The 23,341-nt window shown below is 53.8% G+C and overlaps 1 protein-coding gene across 3 annotated transcripts in view; it reads left to right on the top strand.

Moving 5' to 3' along the window:
* PUDP (pseudouridine 5'-phosphatase) overlaps window positions 1-23,126 on the top strand; it is a 62,509-nt gene extending 39,383 nt beyond the window's left edge. For 2 of the 3 annotated variants that reach the window (XM_052663273.1, XM_052663272.1), the window contains exons 3-4: window positions 6,655-6,884; window positions 21,495-23,126. In XM_052663273.1, the coding sequence (XP_052519233.1) occupies window positions 6,655-6,884; window positions 21,495-21,671 (407 nt within the window). In that variant the 3' untranslated portion in view covers window positions 21,672-23,126. Of the gene's footprint in view, window positions 1-6,654; window positions 6,885-7,229; window positions 7,309-21,494 lie in introns of those variants that run through there. The other variant, XM_052663274.1, reaches the window with a different exon arrangement.
* The last annotated feature ends 215 nt before the right edge of the window (window positions 23,127-23,341 follow it).

Genomic DNA, 23,341 nt, shown 5'->3' with positions numbered 1-23,341 from the left:
TGCCTGCCTGTCAGCCTCGGGTCGTTTTAGCACCTGCGCTTTCCAGGTGATGCTCTACAGTCCTGCGAAGTTTAAGTAAGCTGCCCAGAGATGCTCAGAGCTGGCCTCTTGACTGGCAGGGGCTCCAGCGAGCAGAGCTGCCCTGTTCACAGGGCAGGATTTCGAGAACAGGCCCCTCAAAGGCAATGACGACTCATAGGAAGAGTCCCCTTCCAGGCTGCGCCATGCCCTGGAGCCTGAAATTTCCACCCGCCCCACTCTTGAGGGGCCTTCCCTGGTGGCTTAGACAGTAAACGATCCTGCTTGCAGTGCGGGATCCCTGGGTCAGAAAGATCCACCCTTGAGGTGGTGCCAGTGGTGAAGAACTCCTCCTGCCACTGCCGGAGGTGAAAGAGACTCAGGTTCGATCCCTGGGTTGGGAAGATCCCCTGAAGCAGGGGATGACTACCTGCTCCAGTATTCTTGCCTGGAGAATCCCAGGGACAGAGGAGCCTGGCGGGCTACATACAGTCCATGGGGTTGCAAAGAGTCAGACACCACAGTTGAAAGGAGAGTGGCCCTCAGGGTGAGTCAGCAGGAGGTTATTCCCTTTATCTGCCCCGAATGTGAACTCGTAGCCTGTGGTCAAGTCCTCAATGATGCTAAAATCCAGGCATTGCTCAGGGTGCCCTTTGAAGGGGCAGAGGTGTCAGTGCAACAGTTGGGATGTTTTGGGGGGGCTCCGAAGAGCTCCAGTACCATAGTCCTTTCTGTCTCGGCACAGAGAGGACTTTAGAGAGAGCAAAGTGGTAGATAAGAGGTGGCTAATTAGAATAAGACGCCTGTGAGGTTCACAAGCTGGCAGACAAGACTTGCCACGCCCCGAGAACTTGGCAGGCCACAGGTTTATAATCAAAAGAAAAGTAGGGAGGAGGAGAAGACCACCTTTTTCCTCATTCTTGAGTCGATGTCACGCTTCCATTGTCAGCTCCTCCTCCACGTTGGCAGGGGAGTTTTCTTACTTGCATGGTCAAGCAATCTCACAGAGGTGTTTTCTCATGTGTGCAGAGCGTGACTCAGTCACTGAGCTCACCGGGCGGGGTGTGGGTCTCACGGCACCATCCTTTTATTGTTTAGGGGCCAGTTTCCTGCTTCCCTTGCATGGTTTTGCTGCTGAGCTCCGATCCTCTGGCTACCTGATGCAAAGAACTGACTCACTGGAAAAGACCCTGAGCTGGGAAAGATTGAAGGCGGGAGGAGAAGGGGATGACAGAGGATGAGATGGTTGGATGGCATCACCGACTCGACAGACATGAGTCTGAGTAAACTCCGGGAGTTGGTGATGGACAAGGAGGCCTGGCCTGTTGTGGTCCACAGGGTCGCAAAGAGTCGGACACAACTGAGTGACTGAACTGAATGAAGCCTGCTTGGTTTTGTGGTTAAGCAGCTCTCCTTTCTTGAGTGATCATTTAACTTACGGGGTCTCCCATATTTTTTCTGCTTGCCATCCCCTAGTGGGGCTAACTGTCTGATCTCCTGCTTTGTCCCTTCACTCTGTCCCCATCCTCGGGAGCTCTGCTTTGAGAACCTGCTCCTGTAGGTCACAGCCCCTTCATACCTCCTGGCCGTCGTTCCAGAGGAGAGACCTGGTCTCGGGGTCCGAGTGGCAGCTGGAGATTCCGGGGGCCTCTCCCTGCTGCTGCCGAGAGCTGGTCCTCCCCTGGTGTTCCTGTGTGTGTCTGTGTGTCTCCTCTTTCTTTCCTGAGCTCTGTGCTTGATGGCTAACAGTTGGTCAACACGTTGCCAGCACATGTTCATGTTTGCAGTCATGAACTGTGACCTCTTCTCATACTCACAGCCCCGTTTCTAGTCTCCACCACGAGCTCTCCTACGTTGGGTCCGTTTCATCAGTTTCCTGTGGCTGATGTACCCAATGACCACAGACCATAGAAAGTCACGCTGTCACAGTCCTGGAGCCCGGGAGGCTGAGGTCACGGTGTGGGCAGGGCCACAGTCCCTCCAGAGATGCCAGGGAGGGGCCTTCCTGCGTCTTCCGGCTTCTGGGGGCTCCAGGCATCCGTCCCTGGGCTGGGGGCCGCCTCCCTCCCGTCTCCGCCCCCGCCTTCACATGGCTTCTCCTCTGTGTCCGTGTCTCTCTCCTTCTGTGTCTTATAGGGAGCGTATCATGGGGTTCAGGGCCACCCTCATCCAGATGACCTCATTTCAGAGTCCTTTACGTCACATCTGAAAGATCTGGTTTTCAAGTCAAGTCCTGTTCTGAGGTCAAGGCGTCCCAGGGCTGAGGTTCCTCCAGAGGCTCCAGGGGAGGGTCCTCCCCACCTCTTCCAGCCTCTGGGGGCTCCAGGCATCCATCCCTGGACTGGGGGCCGCCTCCCTCCGTCTCCACATGGCTTTTCCTCTGCCTGTTGCCCCTTCTCTTGTGAGGACACCAGTTACTAAGGGCCCCGGTTGCTGTTACAAATGTCTGTGGGTCTCTCCGAGTTCATGTAGTTGAAGTCCCCACCTGCAGTGTTACTGTATTTGGAGGTGACCCGATTGCGGGATGGTGAGATTGTCAAGGTGGCACCCCAGGAATGGGATTAGCGCCCTTCTGGGAGAGGCCCCTCAGAGCTCGCTCCTCCCCCCAACGGCCCCCCACATCAGGACAAGGGGAAGGTGGCTGTGAGCCAGGAAGAGGGCCCACTCAGGAGACCCTGGGTATGTGGGCACCTTGGTCTTGATCGCAGCCTGCAGAACTGTGAGAAGCAGATTTCCGTGTTTACACACCAGCCAGGCTGGTGGGGCTGCGTGATAACAGCTGGAGCAGAGGGAGGCAAACGTCACTGGATTGAGCGTGCATGCATGCATTGCTCAGGCGCGTACAGCTCTCCTTTTTTGACCCTCATGGACCGTAGCCCTCCAGGCTCCTCTGTTCATGGGACTCTCCAGGCAGGAATAATGCAACGGGTTGGCATTTTCTTCTCAGGGGAATCTTCCCTACCCAGGGATCCAACCTGAATCTTCTGTGTCTCCTGCGTTGGCAGGCAGATTCTTTACCGCCAAGCCAACTGGGAAGTGCCACTGGGCTTAGGGCTGACCCTAAATTCATGCTGATCTCATTCTGAAGGCCCTTCATCACCTCTGCACAGACCCTCCTCGTCCCAGGTCAGTTCACGGTCAGAAACCCCGGGGATGAGGACCTCACCTCTGCACAGCCCCACGTCCCAGGTCAGTTTACGGTCAGAAACCCCAGGGGTGAGGACCTTCACCTCTGCTCAGACCCTCATGTCCCAGGTCAGTTCATGGTCAGAAACCCCAGGGGTGAGGACCCTCACCTCTGCACAGACCCTCGTCCCAGGTCAGCTCACAGTGAGAAACCCCAGGGGTGAGAGGCGAGCTGAGCCCGTCCCTGAGTGGTGTCATCTCCCCACCCTGGGTCCTCTCCACTCCCGGCCACAATGTGTCTCTGGGTTCAGGGTGAAGTGTTAAAAGGACGCCTGAGCTAGCCCGGCGGCTGCTGGATACAGCCCCCCCGCACCTGAGTTCCAGGGCAGCAGCTGAAAGATCCCGTGTCCCCTGTCGACCTTCTCTGCACGCTTCCGTGTGCAGACCCACTTTCCTGGCTCTTCGTGTGCAGACCCACTTCAGGCAGGCTCCGTCTCTCTCCTCACCAGCCCAGGGCCTCTCGGTGAAGTCACCTCTCAGCATGGCTGATCCTCCACACGTTTCTTCTTTCCTTCCCTGTAGATCAGTCCTGAGAGTGCCCATTCTTTGTAGCAAGAGCGATCTGTCTGTGCCTGGCCCTGAAACCCACTTGAGCGCCTCGAGACTACCAGCTGGCTGCTGGCTGGGGTTCATTTATGTACCTAGTTAATGAGCTTCTGTGCAGGACAGAAGTCCCGTCAGGTTTCTAGTCTTTTATTTCGCAGAGAGACTAAGAAAAAGTCAGCGTACGGTATTTAAAGGACACAAAAGTTTTTGAAGGAATCGAGCAGTCATATGTTCACATCGGGAGACTTGAATGACTGATGAGTAACCTGCACTTGATGGATTGGCAGCAACCATGGCTGCTACCATCTGGTGGGGCCCTGCCTTGCTGTGTGCGCTTTTACGGGTGGGATGTTTTACAGGCGTCCCCTCACAGCGTCACCACCTGGAACGCTAATCGTTGCTATATCCCAGGACAGAACCGAGCCCCAGAGATGGAGTCTGCTTGCCATGGGCTGTGGTCAGCCTTCCTGTCTCTGGGCTCATGTTTGTATCCATCTCGGACATCTTCACGGAGCTCATCTGATTTAAAAGGGGTCATTCCTGGACTCCCCTGGGGTTCCAGTGGTGAGGAATCCACCTTCCAGGGGCCCCGGGTTTGCTCCTTGGTCTGCGAAGTAAGTTCCCACACGCCATGGGCCAACTAAACCTGCGCATCGCAGCTAGGGAGGAAGCCTGCACACTGCAGCGGAGAGCCTGCGTGCCATGAGTAAGACCCGATACAGCCAAAAATAAATACATACATAAAAGCAACAAATCTTAAAAAAAAAAAAATTAACAGTCATCCAAAAACTTTTTCTTTCATTCCGCTATGGATAAAAATAGGCTTGCTGGTGTGTATTTATTTTGGTATGGTATTGTCCTGTTATGTTAGTGCATTACAAAATATTCACAGAACTGGAAATATTTAAAGTATAAGCTAAAAATGAGGTCAACTATATTTAAATTTTTATAATCAATAGCGTCAGAGGACTCTTCCAGCAAAATTTTCTTTTTCCAGTAGGTTTTAGAGGAAGCATATATTTCAATATGCTCCCGTATTTTTCAGTATGTTGGTTTACTCTTGGGTCATACAACGTGAACCTTTTGTTTTAGATGCAAGTCATGTTGATACTCAGCTTTAATCACCGTATCCAGACCAAGGTGATTATCGGATGTATACTTGTCATAGGCATGCTTTCATCCTTTTAATTCACCAATTCCATGAAGGCTTTTTATGGGAATTTGGCTAATGTAATTCTACATATTGGTCATTAGTTGTTGCAAGCTAATTAAATAGTGTGGCTTTTTAATATTTTCAAGTAACAGGTTCGAACCCCATAGCAACTCTTCAAGTAGGATACTTTCATAGTGGTTGTAAGTTGGGTGAAGTGTGTGTGTTCACAAGACATACGGGTCTGTAGTTTTTTGTATGCTTTTCTCCAGCTTCCGTATCAGAAAAGTGCCGGTTTCAAAAAAACGGGTTGGGAAATAAGTGTTCCCTGTGATTTTCTGAGGTTTCTTTAGAATTGGCATTGTTTCTTCCTGGGGTGTCTGGTAAGTTCACCAGCGATGGCGTGCGGTGCCAGGTCCGGGACGGTTCTTAGCTACAGGTTCAGTCTCTTTCCCGTGGATCTAGGGCTAGTTACATTATCGCTGTGTTCCTGAGTGAGCTGTGAAAGAACTCTTCCAAAGAACTTCTTTTTTTTCAAGAAGAACTCGTCCGTGTCCTCTACATTGTCAGAATTTATTGGCGGCTCCCCGGGTTTGCTCTGATGGTAGTAGAGCTTCAGTGGCTCAGTTGTGTGCCACTCTTTGAGACCTCAGGGACTGTGGCCCACCAGGCGATTTCTCTGTCCATGGGATTTCCCAGGCAAGAAGACCGCAGCGCGTTACTGTTCTCCTCCTCCAGGGGATCTTCCCAACCCAGGGATCGAACCAGCATCTCCTGCAATGCAGGTGGATTCTTTTATTTTTATTTTTTAATTTATTATTTTTAATTGAAGGATAATTGCTTTACAGTATTGTTTTCATTCCCACCTTACGTCAACATGAATCAGGTGTACGTGTGTCCCTGGCTCTTGAACCCCCCTGCCGCCTCCCCACTCCCACCCTGTCCTCCCCTCCAGGTTGTCAGAGAGCCCCAGTTTGAGCCCTGGGAGTTGCACAGAGAGTTCCCCGGCTGTCTTGTTTTACACATGGCAATGTGCGTGTGTCCATGCTGCCCTCTCCATTTGCCCCTCTCCTTCCTCCACTGTGTCCACGAGCCTGTTCTGTGTCTGTATCTGCACTGCTGCCCTGCAGGTAGGCTCATCAGCACCGTCTTTCTAGAGCCCACGTATATGTGTTAATATACGGTGAGCACCGTCTTTCTAGAGCCCACATACCTGTGTTAGTATGCGGTAATGGTGTTTCTGTTTGTGACTTAACTTCATTCTGTGTAAAAGACTCCAGGTTCATCCACCTCGTCAGAACTGACTAAAATGTGTTCCCTTTTATGGCTGAGTAATATTCCACTGTATACATGTACCATGGTTTCTTTGTCCATTCGCCTGTGGATGGACATCTAGGTTGCTTCCACGTCCTAGCTATCATATGTAGATTTGTTCAGGTGGATTCTTTACCCGCTCAGCCGTCAGGGAGGCCCTTGCTCTGTCCGGCGCGGCAAGCAGCGCACCAGCCATCCCAGTAGTCACCTCTGACCCTCTGGGAAAGGCCATCGCCGAGCCCTGAACTGCTTTTCCATGTCGGTGCTGAGTGGAGATGTCCCCGTGCTGACACCCCCGCCCTGTGAGGACAGCAGTGAGATCAGACGAGGCCGCAGGCTGGGGGGAATGGGGCTGGCCCAGGGTCGCCCCCAAGGCCTGCACCCGCCCCCCACCCCATCCCTGATGGTCCCCCTTCCTCCACCCCCCACCCCCCTCCCAGGCGTGGAGAAGCTGATCCGCCATCTGCGGAAGCACGATGTGCCCTGCGCCGTGGCCACCAGCTCGGGGACGGCGTCCTTCCAGCTGAAGACCAGCCGCCACCAGGACTTCTTCGACCTCTTCCACCACGTGGTGCTGGGCGACGACCCCGAGGTGCGGAGCGGGAAGCCCGAGCCCGACATCTTCCTGGCCTGTGCACGCCGCTTTTCTCCGGCTCCTCCCGCCGACAAGGTACGCGGCGCGGCTGGGAACGGGGGAGACACCCAGTGCTGGTCGGGGGCTCTCCGTGTCCACGCGGACGGCTGCTGCGCAGCTCCTGAGACTCGAGGTGAGGGCACTGCGGGCAGCGGGAGCGCCGTGCCTGGGGAGGGTCCTTCACTTCGTGGGGGGCACCACAGTCTGCCCCAAGACTCCCGGCTGGAGAGACCCACAGGACGGAACCACCCGCCGGGGTGGGGCGCGGGGAGGGGCTCCCAGAGCGTCTAGAGCTGACCAAGCGCAGCTTACGGGCACCGAGCGGGAAAGAGGGGACTTTGGAGACAGTGGGACTCCTATGTTCTCGTTTGTGACGCGCAGACCCGGACACGACCGTGCAGTGTGGTTCGGCGATTCTGACATCGGTCAACCACCCTCGCCGCTGCTCTGCCTGCAAGCTTCTTGGTGATACTTGGTCACTGCCGAGCTGGTGCGCGCGAGGGCGCTTGGTTTCCACTGAGCGGTCACCAGGCTTCTATGTGTTTCTCCCGCTGGAAAGGGCCGCCAGGGGAGCTCCACCTGCATCACGCAGGGTCCCCCGTGGGGAGGGGAGGAAGTGTCTGAGCCTGGGAGAGGCTGACGGTGAGCAGTGGTGCCTCGTGGCGCACCGGGGCTGCTGAGGTGCGGGGCGGAGCCTTGGCCGTCCGCAGGTGCGGATTCCGGAGCCTCTGGGGGCTTCTCCAGAGGCGTGGCTCCTGGTGACCCCAGGGTGTCCCCGCCAGGCAGGGCGCGTATCCATCGGGGGTGATGGCATTAATCAGGTGCCTTGTGGGGAACCTGTGCAGGGAAGAGCGTTTCCCTGGAAGGTCGTCTCACCGTTGTGGCCTCTCACTAACCAGTGAGCCGGTGATGGGACCCAGCCTGGTGCCACAGAAATCAGAGCCTCAGGACTGTTACTACAAAACCGGCCTCCAGAGGCAGCTGAGGTGAGGGAGCGTTCTTGAATGACCTGCTTTTGGGGTTTAGGACCTGACTTGCTGCATTTAGCTTATAAGGACAGTCGAAATACAGAACCACCACCACCAACCCCACCCCCTGCCTGCCCCACCGCAGCCTATGCCTGATCTCAGACCCGCACTGGGTCTCCCACGATTCAATATACCTACGCCAGGAGCTCCCTGGAGTCAGTACAGACCCCCGGGTTAGGGGCTCAGCCCCCAGGGACGGCCCCCACTTCACACGCCAGCCACCAGTGGAGGCATCCCGGCTAGTCACACTTCTCCCCGGCCGAGCACAAGCTTGGGGATCCCACAGAGCCCCTCTACCCCAGCAGTTGTAATTGGCTAGAGTGACTGAGAAGTCAGGAATGCGCTGTGCTCACCTTCACTGGCTTACCTTAGGGATGCAACTGCCCTGGCAGCCCAGTGGCCCAGACTCCGGGCTCTCAGTGCAGGGGCCTGGGTTCTACCCCTGGTCAGGGGACTAGATCCCCCGTCGCCGTAAGTAGGAGTCTGCATGCCACAGCTAAAGAGCGAAGATTCTGCCTGCCACAGCTAACACGTAGTGCAGCCGAATACATGCATATAAATACAGCCCAGGAACCCTGCAGCGGAAGAGCTGTGTGGGCTGAGGGTGGGTGGCTGGGCTGCTGGAGCGCTCAGGCCCGCTCGGGTGCGCCGGCCTCCAGCACCCGCCTGTCTTCAGCGCCAAGGGCCTCCTTGTCTTCCAGGGGTCTTTGTGGAGGCTCCATTGCCGGCGGTTAATTCACTGGCTATTGGTAAATAAATGCATCCTTTGCTGGCCCTGGAGATGAGGGGTTGGGCTACAAGTGGCATCCCTCTAATCAGCCTTGGGGTGGGACACAACCAGGAGCCCATCAACAATCCCCCCCACCCCCCCCCCTCCACACACACCGCGCATCCTGCGTCCATCTAGGGACCAGGATACTCAGGCATGCTTGAAAGGGGATTAGTATGAATGACGCGGAAAATGGGCTCACTGCCCGGGAGGTGGTAAGGGTTTTAGGAGCTCTGTGCGGGAAAGTTAAAGTGAGGCTTCCCTGTTGGCTCAGACAGTAAAGAATCTGCCTGCCACGCAGGAGACCCGGGCTCCATCCCTGGGTCAGGGAGAGTCCCCTGGAGAAGGGGCCAGCTACCCACGCCCCACTCCAGTATTCTGGCCTGGAGAATCCCATGAACAGAGAAGCCTGGCAGATACCAGGGGCAAAGACCAAAATTTTTTTCTTTTTTTACATTGCAGCCATAAGCATCATTGAGTGTCAGTGAGGGACAATGATTTCCATACACGGCGAGTTCAACTCAGTAGTGGACGCAGCCCAGCTGCTAAGCTGCAGAGTTGGAGCTGAAGCCGCAGGGCTGATGGGGCAGGGGCTGGGGGCCGAGCGGCTCTGCTTCTTACATCAGGATGTGTGCGTGTCCGCGGGCTCAGTGTCCCGCTACAGGTTCCACACAGATGGGTTCTTTTCCCTAAGAACTGGCCCCCCTCCTGCCCCACTTAATATCGACCCCTTCAGGTGATAACGCGGCTTCTAGAAGGGCCACCTCCTGTATCCACTGCAGGTTGCTGTTGATCAGCCTGGCGCAGCGAGGCGCACCCCCGCCCCCCAGGCAGACTGGTTCCTCCCGGGAGGCTCCCAGCAGAAGCACTGTCTTCCAGCCCATCCTGGCAGCTGAGAGGACAATATGCTGGACCATCACCTCCTGAATTGTGTGGACGTGCGAGTTCAAAGAGGAGGCCGCTGCCCGCCTGCCTCCACCTCCAGGCAGCCCTTCCTTTGCTGGGCACCCTGTTCATGGAAACACGGGGTTTGCAGGTTTGTCAGTGTGTGTGCAGGCAGCGACAAGGAGACCATGTTGCTGGCTTTGTGTGAGGACAGTTGCAGCGAAACAATGGACGGTGGGGGTGGAGGGTGGGCAGGGGTTGGGGCTCCAGCCTGCATGGCAGGCGTTTCCCTTGGTGAGGCACCAGGCTGGAGCTCGAACGGCCCTGTTGCCTGCCGTGACGGCGTTCATTTCAGATGCGTCAAAGGAAGCTGAGCGAGCGCGTGGCCTGGGCCTAACCCAGCTCTTCCGGTGGCTCTGCCAGTTGCCCTCGTTCCGCACCCACGTCAATTCATGCAGGTGTTTGTCTTGCAGAGGGAAACCTCTCTTGTCCTGTCTCCTAGACAATTATAGCTAAGGCATTTGGGATTTCCCCTGGTGACGTGCTTCTTGTGGTAAGAAGGGCCGTGCTGACAGGCTCCTGGTTGTGCCGCGCTCTGCAGCCCGATCATTCTGTGCTTGAGTTTGTCTCCTGAATACAGGGGCTTCCCAGGTGGCTCAGTGGTAAGGACCCTGCCTGTCAATGCAGGAGATGTAAGATTGATTGCTGGATCCGGAAGATCCCCGGGAGGAGGGCCTGGCCACCCACTGCAGTACTTTTGCTTAGGAAGTCCCATGGCCAGAGGAGCCTGGCAGGCTGCAGTCCATGGGGTCGGAGAGCTGCACATGACTGAGTGACTTAGCACCCGAATCCAGGAAGCGGGTGCAGAGAGGCCGTGGAGACACGACAGAGCTCTTAGGGCGCGTCCTGCTGCTCTGCCTCTGACGCAGTGCAGGTGCCAGCGCGTGGGGGTGGCGAGCCTCACAGTTCAAGGGCGTGCCACGCGATTAGTAAGTCCCTGCAGAGAGCCACGGTGCCAGCGCGAATTGACGGTGGTGTGCACGTCACCTAATGAAGTCGGTGCCTCAGTACTAATAGGGAAGCAGGAGAGCACAGGTGGTATAAGAGCGGGGGTTGCGTTCACACACTGGTCACGGTCTTACTAGGAGGAAGTGCCTCACAGGGCTAGTGTTCATTGTTTTCACGCTTTCCTCCCAAGCTGTCTGGGTATCATCCTGTGCTTAAAAAATGTAGTAATAACCAGGTCCTGGTGGCATGTTCTGGGACCTTTTCCTGTACACTCTTAGGTTTGCCGTCGCGGGTGTGTCACTTAAATGGACAGAAGACGTTAGCAAGAGAAAATACAGATTTCTCTCTGCCTAAGAAGAAGGCACTGCACAGGAGATAGGATTCAAGGAGGCATTTAGAAGCTGGGGTTTATATACCATCATAAGAGGGCTTGGGGAGAAAAAGAGGGGCACTTCCGGGAGAACAGATATGTTTCAGGAACAGAAATGGGCTCTTAGGAGAACGGATGGGAGATACAGTCCTTGTATGGCAACGTCTGTTTGGGTGATTTCTTACCCAGGTGCTGACCTGTGCAGACTTCCGTTTAGTCATAAAAGTCATTGTTCCTGGGTTGTGAAAATCCTAAGGAGAGGCTTTATGGCAGTGGAATTTCTTTTCTTTCTATATATATTGTATTGAGGTATAGTTGGCTTACAGTGTTTCAGGGGCACAGTGAGGTGACTAAGTTATACATATGTACATATGTATTATTTTCAGGTTATTTCCCATTGCAGGTTATTACAAGATACTGACTTTAGTTGCTTGTGCTATACAACCTGTGTTGCCTGTTGCCTGTGTGCTTGATTTAAAAACTAGAAAGCTAGCACTCTATTCATACTAAGTCAAACGAGTGGAATCGAGATGTCAAATTTTTCAATTAGGCCAAAATTCCCAAGTTTTCTACAATATATATTGTACTTATATACTAGTATATTGTATTTATTGTATTATAATACACTATTTATACATGTGTATACTGAAGCTTTTCTACTATGCTTGATTAAAAACTTGAGAAAGAACATCAAAAAAAAGAGAGAGATGGAGAAATTGGAAAACATGAAAAATGAAATAGCACTGAATGTGAAACAGAAGAAGTGAAACAAACTGGGTAAACGTATAAGGCCATCATATAGTCCAGTTGTTTGCAAACATGGCAGCTCACCAGGAACAGATCTGGAGCTTTGGAGAAAAGCAAGCAATACCTGGGCATTTGTATTTTTTAAAAAATTCTAATTTAATTCTGACAGCCATATGCATTTTAAAAAGCGATTACAGGTTTTTCTGTTGAATGGTTTTTTGTGATACAGTTTTGGTGATACAGAATCGTATTATTTTCCTGTTGACTGATGATGAGACAGTGGTATTAAGTGAGTAATATTTATCTAATCGCAATAGTGAAAGATATTTATCAGTTTTCACAGTCAGTAGCCAAACAAAAAAATAAACAAAGATCATTACAGTTGCAAGCCATAATAGGAAGATGATTAACCTAACAATATAAAATAATTACATACAATCTGGGGGGTCAGGCAGAGTGATGCAGAAAGTGGGGGTGGATACACGCACTCAAGAAGCCCCTCGAGTGTAGGCAGTCAGCACCTTTGATACTTCCAAGCGCCCCTTCACCTCCACGGAATGGAGCAAGCACAACCGATGTACCTGTTTTCATGCGCCCGGCAAGTCTGTGTCTTTTGGTTGGAACGTGGCTCAGTTTGTAAAGAATCTGCCTGCAATGCAGGAGACCCTAGATCGATTCCTGGGTCAGGAAAATCCGCTAGAGAAGGGATAGGCTACCCACTCCAGCTTCCCTGGTGGCTCAGCTCGTAAAGAGTCTGCCTGCAATGCGTGAGACCTGGGTTCGATCTCTGGGTTGGGAAGATCCCCTGGAGAAGGGAAAGGCTACCCACTCCAGGATTCTGGCCTGGAGAATCCCACGGACTGTATAGTCCATGAGGTCGCAGAGTTGGACGTGACTGAGCGACTTTTCACTTTTCACCTGGTGCGTTTAATTCATTTACATTTAAGCTAATTTCACTTTTCACTTGGTGCATTTAATTCATTTACACTTAAGGTAATTATTGAAATACATGATTCCCGTTACCATTTTCTTAATTGTGTAGGGTTTATTTTCTGTAGGTCTTCTCTACGCAGGAAACACAAGAGAAGGAAGGGACATACTGATTTTTTAAAAATCTTTCGCGCTCATGGCATGGGGTATGGGATCTTAGTTCCCCCACCAGCGATGGAACCTATGCTCCAAGTATCAGTACCACTGCACCACTAGGGAAGTCTCTGTGCAATTGAATTTTTCAGGGAGCCTTCGAGGGCTTGGTAAAGCCCATTCAGATGGTAAAGACTCTGCCTGCAATATAGGAGACCCAGGTATGATCCCTGTGTTGGGAAGATCCCCTGGAGGAGGAAATGGCAGCCCACTCCAGTATTCTTGCATGGAGAATCCTTTGGACAGAGGAGCCTGGCACGGTACAGTCCATGGGTTGCACAGAGTCGGACACGACTCTACAAGTAACACTTAACACAGGGAGCCTTTGCTTTGAGGAATATAAAGACGATTTAGAAGAAGCCCTCTTCCCACTGCTGTTGATTCTCAAATGTCTTCAGCTCAGAAGACTCCTTGGGCCCCTTATGGCGTGTTCTGGCCCTCCTTTACCCCTGAGGGAGTCCCTGTTTTTCTTTTTTTTTTTCTGCTCCCTAACCCTAACCCTAACCCTTCCTGCTTCCTCTCCCCTGACATTCAGCGTCTGGCTGGCCAGCAGGAAGGCCTCTGCTCAGTTAGCTCTGCATTTCTGGAGGCCCTCAACTCCTCCTCCGTCCCGAGAGGTCTCACGTTCCCCTTGACTTCGGGGAGTGCTGCCTTCCAGGAGCCCTTGGTCCAGCTCCCCCTTTGACCAGCTGGTCTCGGGCCGGCCCTGGGAGCCTCCCGGACTCCATGATGCCCACGTTGGATCCCACCTGCACCTTCCCACGCTCTGTGGCCACTGGCACGTCCCAGGCCCTCCCCAGCTGGCTGGTGTCAGTGACCTCCCGAACGGGAGGCCCTTGTCCCCTCGCATCTCCCCCAGACCCGCTGCACCGCCTCGCTCTGCCGGCAGCCCTGAGGAGATCAGAGGCCACGGTCCGTGGTCCTTCGGATTGCAGGGTGACTTAGGCGGCCAGGCCTGGGCGCTCCCAGTTGCCAAGAATACATGGGCTCCCGTGGGACTTCCCTGGCGGTCCAGTGGTCCAGAACTTAGCCTTCCAGTGTGTGGGTTTGATGCCTGGTTGAGGAACTAAGATTCCTACCTGCCTGAAGGCCCCAGAACAAAAACAGAGAGAGAAGCAATGTTTACCAGACCTTCAAAATGGTCCCGTATGAAAAAAAAATCTTAAAGAAATGGGCCACCTACAGCCCATAGGCCTAGAATGCATAGCGAATAATGCTGTGTAATTACATTATTTAAAGACATAATGACCCACTCTCAGCTGTCTGAGATGGAACGATGGGAGAGATATAACTCTTCTGGACAGGACATATGAAATATACCTCCTACACACACTTCTCCTCACTTCACCTGGATGGGTGTTCACCTCCATTTTCACATCCAGTATAGTTGTGTGTGTGTGTGTGTGTGTTAGTCTGACTCTTGGGACCCCGTGATGGACTGTAGCCCGCCAGGCTCCTCTGTCAATGGGATTTTCCAAGGCAACAATACTGGAGTGGGTTGCCATTCCCTTCTCCAGGGCATCTTCCCATCTGAGGGATCGAACCCATGTCTCCTGCATTGGCAGGCGGGTTCTTTAACCGCTGAGCTACCCGGGAAGTCCCTCAAGTGTCACCAGTCATCGTGTTTGATATATTTCAAGCCGGGAAATCCAGCGGCAGCCCCATCTCCCTTTGCAGGGACCCTTGAGCAATCTCACTGAAGTTCCAGCACTAAGAACCTCTTCCTACACCCCTGCCCCATCTCTCTTTGCCATCACAGGGAGCATCCACCTGACCGGAGCCCTTCGCTGTGTCTGTCTGTGATGTTTCTGTTGGGCTGTGTTCGGCGTAAGTTGCTTCTGGTTCTGTGGATTCATATGCACAGACACATACATCAAACAAGATGTAAGTTGGTGCAGGCATGTGCTGGAAGCCAGTGTTTGTTACCGACTGGAAGCATCACCTGAGGAGCTCCTCTATGCCTGGCTCCTATAGTGTGATTGCGCCAGCATGCCTGCCGAGCAGCTTTCTCGGTTCTCTACACGTGGCTGTGAAATCTCCCTGCATCGGCCGTTTCAGAGGACGGGAGTTCTCATGAGGCCATCAGGACAGCGTGTGCATGTAACCCAGCCATCTTAAGCTGCCATCACAGAATGAGAATCTGACAGGACTTCAGACCTTTACAAGGACGGGTTGTATCTTGGATTTCTGATAAATTAACTAAACAGCCGTGCCTGCATATACATGTATTAGACACACACGACTCTGCTAGTCTGGGAGCAGTCAGGATTTCCAGGTGGGCCTAGTGGTGAAGGACCCGCCTGCCAATGCAGGAGACGCAGGTTCGATTCCCAGGATGGGAAGATTCCCCTGGAGGAGGGCATGGCAACCCACTCCAGTATTCTTGCCTGGAGAATTCCATGGACAGAGGACCTGGTGGGCTACAGTCCGTGGGGGCGCAGAGAGTGGGATGCGACTGAAGCGACCTAGCATGCACACTTGGGAGCAATCTCACTCAAGTTCCAGCACTAAGAACCTCTTCTTGCACCCCTGGTTTTGCCTGTGGAATGTGTGTAAAGCACAGCTGTGGTCTTGTTTCCAGTTCAGTGTGCCTGGCTCCCCACAGGACCCCATCAAGTGTATACCCTTTCACCCGGCCACTTTCTCCCTCGCTGGTTCCTGCAGAATTCCATCTTAGCTGCTGCTTGTATGAGTGAGAGTGAACGTCGCTCAGTCGTGTCCGACTCTGTGGCCCCATGGAATTCTCCAGGCCAGAATACTGGAGTGGGTAGCCTTTCCCTTCTCCAGGGGATCTTCCTGACCCAGGGGTTGAACCTGGGTCTCTCGCATTGCAGGCGGATTCTTTACCAGCTAAGCCACCTGGGACTAGTGTATAATGGGCAAGGAAGGGGTGGGAGGCACCCTATAGGGTTAAAAAAACACAGCTGAATGCAAAGACTTCTTAGGGTGTGCCAGTGAGCAGAACGCCTGAGAAACACTGGATCAGTTGTACACTAGGTTAGACAGATTGAATGGATGCAAACTTGGACAAACTCCAGGAGATGGTGGTAGACAGAGAGGCCTGGCGTGCTGCGGTCCATGGGGCCGGGAACAGTCAGACACACCTTGGCCACTGAACCACAGCAACAACACCGGTTCAACTCCTACTGAGTTCGTTATTGTTGCTGTTCGGTGGCTCAGTGTGGTGTGAGGGCTTGCCAGGTGGCTCAGTGGTAAAGAACCTGCCTGCCAGTGCAGGAGACTCAGATTTGATTCACCGGTCGGGAAGATCCCCTGGAGGAGGAGGGCATGGCAACCCACGCCAGTATTCTTCCCTGGAGAATCCCATGGACAGAGGAGCCTGGCGGGCTGCAGCCCATGGGGTTGCAAAGAATCGGACATACCTGAACGTGCACGAACGAACACACGTTTCCTTGCGTGTGTATCAGTTCCCGTGGTAACCGCCAGACTGTCTGTACACGGCGTCTGCGGGCAGAGAGGGAAAAATCCCCTCAGCGGGTCCGTCCTGTGATAACGTCGTTTGCGGCCAAGCCTGCTGGGGAAGCGCGGCCAAGGCAGGCGGGAGGAAGCGTGGTCGGCTCCGCTGGAGCTGCGTCACCCGGGAAGCGCTTGCTTCCTTTGCGCAGACCGCAGGCGCAGGACGTCCCCAGGCGCTTCTTCCGCTGAGAAGGTCGCCCCGGGGGGCGTGTGGTCAGTGTGCTCGGCGGCCGGAGAGCAGGAGCACAGACTGGGGGGCTGTGGGGGCTGCAGCAGCAGACACGTGTGCCCCCTGGTCCTGGGGCCGGGGTCCAGCACAGGGGGCGCTCTTCAGGGCGTCCTGCTCGCTCCTGTGTCCTCACGGGGGTGGTCCTCTGGGTCGAGGAGGGCGGGGCGGACAGAACGACTTCCCCGTCATCTTCGAGGGATCCCCACCCTCTCTGATGAGGCCCCCTTGGGACTCAGTCACCTGAAAGGCCTTCCAGGGACCCCGTCTCCAAGTCCACTGGGTGAGAGGCTTTAGCACTGGATGTATTCAGACACATTAGCCACCTAATCGTCAAGGCTGATGGCGCAGGCCAGCTCTCAACACGGGAGACCAGTGGGGCCTTGAGCCAGTGCTGTGGTTTACCAGTACCCCGCAAAAGGCCGGGGGAGCCACCTCTGCTCACACCTAGCTCTTGCCTCTCACATCCAGCCCACCTCCTCTGACACTCACACACCTGCTCACACCTAGCCATCTCTGATCACACCCAGCCCTCGCCTGTGACACTCTCACACCTGTGCTCACACCCAGACATCTCTGATCACACCCAGCCTTTGCCTCTGACATTCACCCACCTCTGCTCACACTCACCTCTGTTCACACCCAGGCACCTCTGATCACACCTAGCCCGCCTCCTCTGATGCTCACACACCTCTGATCACACGTAGCCATCTCTGATGACACCCAGCCCTCACCTCTCACACCCAGCCCACCTCCTCTGATGCTCACACACCTCTACTCAAACCCAGCCCTCACCTCTGACACTCAAACACCTGTGCTCACACCCAGCTATCTCTAAACACACCCAGCCTTTGCCTCTCACACCAAGACCTCTTCTCTGACACTCACACAGCTGTGCTCACACCCTGACATCTGTGGTCACACCCAGCCCTTGCCTCTGACATTCACCCACTTCTGCTCACACTTACACACCTCTGTGCATGCCCAGCCCTCTCCTCTCACACCCAGCCCATCTCTCATACTCAGCCACCTCACCTCACACCCAGCCCCCCTGCTCACACCCAGCCCAGTCCTGCTCCCCCAGGACACAGGCAGGCCCATCTTGTCTGCCTGGCTCTCCCCAGTGCCCTCAAACCCAGGCTGTCAGGAAGCAGGCTCTCCTTCCCTCCACCGTAACGGTGACCCCAGTGCCCTCCTCGTCAGAAAGCCTGGACTCCCCTTCGCCTCAACAGGGGCTGTGTCGTCCATCAGACTCCACGTTGCCTCTGAAGGATTTCCCTGATCCCATCCACTGTCCCTTCCATCCACCACCATCACACCCGTGTGTTGCTTGTTTCCTTAGCAAGATTCTTCATCACTAGCAAGTGGACCGTCTTAGTTCTGTCGATGCTCATCTTTCAGGGACCTCCTGATTCCCTGGTGGTTCAGACGAGCAGCCGGGTGAAGCTTGTGGACGTGGGCCATCCCACAGGGCCCCCCGCCAAGTCTGAGCATCTCTGGAGGAGCAGGGTCGCCACCTCCGGGTGCTGAGCCCCTGAAACTCTTCGCTTCACCTCCGCAGTCGTTCGTTGCAAATGTCATCCCTTTTAAATTAAACCCCTCCAGCTACAGTTTAATTAAGCTCATCTGTTCTCCTGGAGATGAAATCCAGATATATTTGAGCCCTCAGCTTGGCGAGGGCTCCAGAAAGCTCCACACTGCATTCTGGAGACCCGGACACCATCCCTAAATGCTGTGGCCCTCCTGCCGCTATGACCTTCAGCTCACCTCTGAGCCTCGGTCGGTGCGGGTCCCTCACCGGGGACAGTGGCAGGAGAGTGCTGGCTGGCCTCTGTGCTCCCCTGTGTGGCTCTGAGTCCTGAACAGGGCCCTTCGGCCACCACCCCAGATATAGCAGGCGCCGCTCAGGTGCCCGCTGTCTGCCTGGCACTGTAGTGGGTGGGCTGCCTCTCCCTCACACCCGCCCAGTTACACACACACACTGTGAGAGGAGTGTTCCTGACCAGCCACTGCCTAAGACTCTTGGAAGTGTGTCCTGGGGTGCCTGCTCCAGGTGCCAGGCTCCTCACTGTCCTGAAAGTATGGGGTGCTGAGCTCCTCAGTGTCCTGGAAGTGTGTCCCGGGGTGCCCGCTCTGGGTGCCAAGCTCCTCACTGTCCTGAGAGTATGGGGTGCTGAGCTCCTCATTGTCCTGAAAGTGTGTCCTGGGGTGCCTGCTAAGGGTGCCGAGCTCCAAACATCACCCCCATAGGTTAAAGTTTCGTATCTGTTGTGGTCTGTGCGCAGGTTGGAAAGGACATTCCAGACCTAGAATACTTCAGTCAAGTTTGTTAGAGTGGAAGACGCTGTCAGAACAGCGGCTCATGGGAGGGCCGATGCTTTCATGGGTCGGTAGTTGATGTTTGCAACTTCAGGACAAAGCCGATTCCTGCTGGAGGGGTGGTATTAGGTGACTGGTTATTAGGGTGTCAAAAGCAATCATAGTCTGTGTTGTGTGTGTGTGTGTGTTGTTTGTGTTGGGTGTTGTGTGAGTGTATTCTGTGTTGTCTGTATTGTGTGTTGTGTATTGTGTATGTTGTGTGAGTGGGTGTATTGTGTGATGTGTGTATTGTGGGTGTGGGGGTGTTGTGTTTTGTGTGTTGTGTTGTGTTGTGTGAGTGGGTGTATTCTGTCCTGTGTGTGTTATGTGTATGTGTGTTATGAGTCTGTATTGAGTATATTTATGTTGTGTGTTGTGTGAGTGGGTGTATTCTGTGTGAGTGTATTGTGTGTGTGGTGTATGAGTGGGTGTATTCTGTGTTGTGTGTATTGTGGGTGTGGTGTGTGTTTTGTGTGAGTGGGTATATTCTGAGTTGTATGTCTGTGGGGTGTGGTGTGTGACTGGGTGTATTCTGTGTTCTGGGTGTGGTGTGTGTTGTATGAGTGGCTGTATTCTGTGTTGTGTGTGCTCTGTATTGAGGCTGTGTTGTCTGTATTGCGGCTGTGTTGTGTGTATCGTGGGTGTTGTGTATATTGTGGGTGGATTGTGTGTATGTTGTGTGTATCATGTGTGTTGTGTGTACTATGTATGTATTGCTGGTGTGTTGTGTGCATTCTGAGTATGTTGTGTGTATGCTGTGTGTTGTGTGTATCGTAGGTTGTTGTGTATGCTGTGTGGTGTGTGTACTGTGTGTTTTGTGTAATATGGGTGTGGTGTGTGTCTCGTAGGTTGTGTGTACTGTGGTGTGTATTGCGAGTGTGTTGTATGTGTTATGTGTATTGTGTTGTATGTACTGTGTGGTGTGTGTGCTGTGTGTGTGGTATGTATTGCGGGTGTTATGGGTGTGTTGTGTTGTGTGTATCGTGTGTTGTGTATTGTGGGTGTGTTATGTTGTGTGTAACCTGTGTGTCGTGTGTTGTGTATATTATGTTGTGTGCTGTGTGTATTGCAGGTGTGTTGTGTGTATTGTGGGTGTGTTGTGTGTCATGTGTGTTGTGTGTACTGTGTTGTGTATTGCGGGTGTGTCGTGTGTTGTGTTGTGGGTGTGTCGTGTGTTGTGTGTACTGCGGGTGTATCGTGTGTGTATCGTGTGTGTGTTGTGTATGCTGTGTTGTGTGTATAGTAGGTTGTGTGTACTGTGTGTGGTGTGCTCTGTGTTGTGTGTACTGTGGGTGTGTTGTGTGTGGTGTGTGTAATATGGGTGTGGTGTGTATTGCGGGTGTGTTGTATATCGCGTGTTGTGTGTATGCTGTGTGTTGTGTGTATCGTAGGTTGTTGTGTGTACTGTGGGTGTGGTGTGTACTGTGTGTGGTGGGTGTGGTGTGCCGTGTGTATTGCGGGTGGGTCGTGTGGGTTGCGTGTACTGTGTGTATTGTGTGTGTGCTGTGAGTGCTGCGGGGGTCCGCCCCCAGCGTGCGGAGGCAGCAGGGCGGAGCGCACCGAGGAAGGCGGGGAGCATCCCTGCTGACGGCGCGGCCCCCGCAGACAGACGCGCAGTGCAGAGGGCGCCGCGCCCCGCAGCCTGGCTGCCCGGGGCTCCGGGGGAAAAAGCCGTCTGCAGCGCAGGGACGCAGGCCGGTCCCTGGGCGGGCAGAGCCCTGGAGGAGGGCAGCCCGCTCCCGTGTTCTTGCCTGAGAGTCCCACGGACAGAGGAGCCTGGCGGGCTGCAGTCACAGAGAGTCGGACACACGGACGCACGCGCGCTCCCTCGGCCGGTGTGGAGTTCCAGGGGCGCAGGGAGACTGGGCAGGCGCGTGTGCTCTCGGGAGGGAAGGGGTGTGAGGCTGACGGCCCGCTCAGCCCCGGGCAGGCTCCAGCTCCCACTCAGAGCGCGGACTGCCCTGAACCTGGCGTGGGCGCCGGTCGCAGGACGGCGCGGGGGTCTCGCTGACCACCCGCCCCCTCCTTGGGATACAGACGCCCCGCTTCGAGGCGGTGTCTGAGCAAGCCAGGACAGGTACCGCGCCCGGTGCTCGGTCTTGGGGTTCAGGCTGTTCCGAGGCGTGCTCTGCACACCCCGGGGCTGGGCTCCTCACTGACCCGGCGTGACGTTTAAGGAGCAACCCACTGTGCCTGACACGTGGCCGGCGGTGAGGTCACTTTATGCCTCACCCGCGTGCTTTCTTACCCTTCACGACCTCCTCTCGTGCTTGGCACGCTCCGACGGAACCGCTTCTTAAAGATTCCAGTGAAATTAACTTGTGAGTCTAGAACCCGGTCTGCCTGCTGAGCTGTGCCAGCTTTCGGGGCTGAGAGCGATGGGCCAGCCCGCCGTCAAGTGCCAGGGTGGGCCGCGCTCGGATGGGGACCGTGCCAGCCCCCTCCTTGCCCCTCACGGGTGATGAAGCGGGCAACCCCCATCCACACCCTTCCTGGGTCCCGCAGAACTCCGGTCATGCCCACAGGCGGACCCAGCCGCCAGCCACGGGGGCTCTGCCCACCCAGGCGAGACGCGTGGGTACCGACTGGGACGACTCAACCCTCTTTTTTTTTTTTTGCCTCCCTTGCCCCGCAGTGCCTGGTCTTCGAGGACGCACCCAACGGGGTGGAGGCGGCCCTCGCCGCCGGGATGCAGGTGGTCATGGTCCCCGACGGAAGGCTGAACCCAGACCTGGCCTCCAAGGCCACCCTCGTGCTGGGCTCCCTGCAGGATTTCCAGCCCGAGCTGTTCGGCCTGCCTCCCTACGACTGAGGCGGTGCCCACCCGCCCCTGCCCCAGCGGGCTCCGCTGGGAGCGGGCCGGGGGATGCCCTGAGGAGCCGGAGGGAAGCCCCGCGCCCAGACCTGCCCCGGAACCGGCCTGCAACTCCAAGCCTTCTCAGCCCGCGGAGGGCCGGGCCAGTGCTCTCCACGGGCTGCAAACTCTCACTTGACACGCAGAAGGCAGACCCAGCCCAGAACACGAGATGGAAGATTCTCACTCGAATAATCGTATTTAATCTGAATAATTTAGCTTCACGTCCTTTATCTTCTTTGGTGTTCTCAACCCTGGCTGGCAACTGTAAAATATGTATGCATATATGTATGTGCTTGTATGTATATATATGTAGGTACATATTTATTTCTATTTATAGACATCAAGTACTGTATCAGTCTTAAGTGCGTTTTTGTCTTCAAGGGCAGTAACAACTGTTACAAGTGAGGTGGTCATTCTGTCTGTAATCTGAGTGGGAAATTCACATCAGGACCTGAGGTCAGAGCCCGTGACCGCGATCCTCCATTGTTTGCTGTCGGTGTGGGCATCGTTGTAGCCTACGTCTTACGTCGAGGCGCATATGCACGTTCGAGAACATTTTCTACCTCAGAGAAATCGTTTCCTTTAAGATCATTTATTCTTCTAATACGCTCTTTGGTGGAGATAGAATTGGACTGGAGAATGCAGTCTTGGTGTCACTAAGAACCCATTTGGGGAACAGTTTATCGGACATTACGTGCTGGTGATTAACACCTTCTAATAGATTTCTTCCAGAAGCCTGGCACGCTGCAGTCCACGGGGCTGTAAGGAGTCGGACACAACTTAGCGACTGGATAACAACAGACTTCCTCAGCCTTTTGCATTGGGAACATCATTGAAAAATGAGAATGATATAATCACGGGGTGTTCCTACTGGGTGGCCCCCCAACCCAAGTATTCTCTGTTACTGATTGTCTTAAGCTAATTTTCAACCGTGTAAGGTCTTAGAAAAATGAAAGAAATGTGTGTGACGGTGGTGGTTGTTCGTGATTATTTCTGGCCTTTGACCAGTTTTGCACCATTTCAGCTAACTGATCTCAATATTTCTTGATGGCCCTGTATACGTGTCTCTTTGAATTCTCCCTGAAATTGCTTGTAACATGTTACTGTTTCCCTCACCAGTTAATGTCATTGAATAAGAGTTTTGACTCTTGTTTCTGTTTTATTTGTGAGTATGATTTTATCATTCTCTTTTTAAAAAAATGTCACATCCCAGGGACTTCCCTGGTGGTGCTCTTCACCATCCAGTGCTGGGGGTGTCAGCTCGATCCCTGGTTGGGGCGCGTAAGATCCCACATGCCTTATGGCCAAAAATCCAAAACAGAACAGAAACAATATTGTAACAAACTCAATAAAGACTTAAAATTATCTTCTAACAAATGTAAAACATAAATGTGACTGGTTGACTTTTTATTTTTTTAAGCCACAAACAGTATTAATACTGTAAGATGATATTTGCATATGTATATTTTAAAATTTTTATTGAAATATACTTGTTTCACAATGTTGTGTAGCTTCAGGTGTTCAGCAAACTGACTTGCTGATATACATGCATTTATTCTTTTTCTGAGTGTTTCCTATTATAGGTTATTCCAGAATATTGAGTGGAGTTTGCTGTGCTGTACAAG

This window comes from Budorcas taxicolor, chromosome X (assembly GCF_023091745.1).
Source record: "Budorcas taxicolor isolate Tak-1 chromosome X, Takin1.1, whole genome shotgun sequence".
In the NCBI taxonomy this organism is placed as follows: domain Eukaryota; kingdom Metazoa; phylum Chordata; class Mammalia; order Artiodactyla; family Bovidae; genus Budorcas; species Budorcas taxicolor.
The sequence above is the reverse complement of the archived record's forward strand: the minus strand, read 5'-3'. Positions and strand labels throughout refer to the sequence as shown.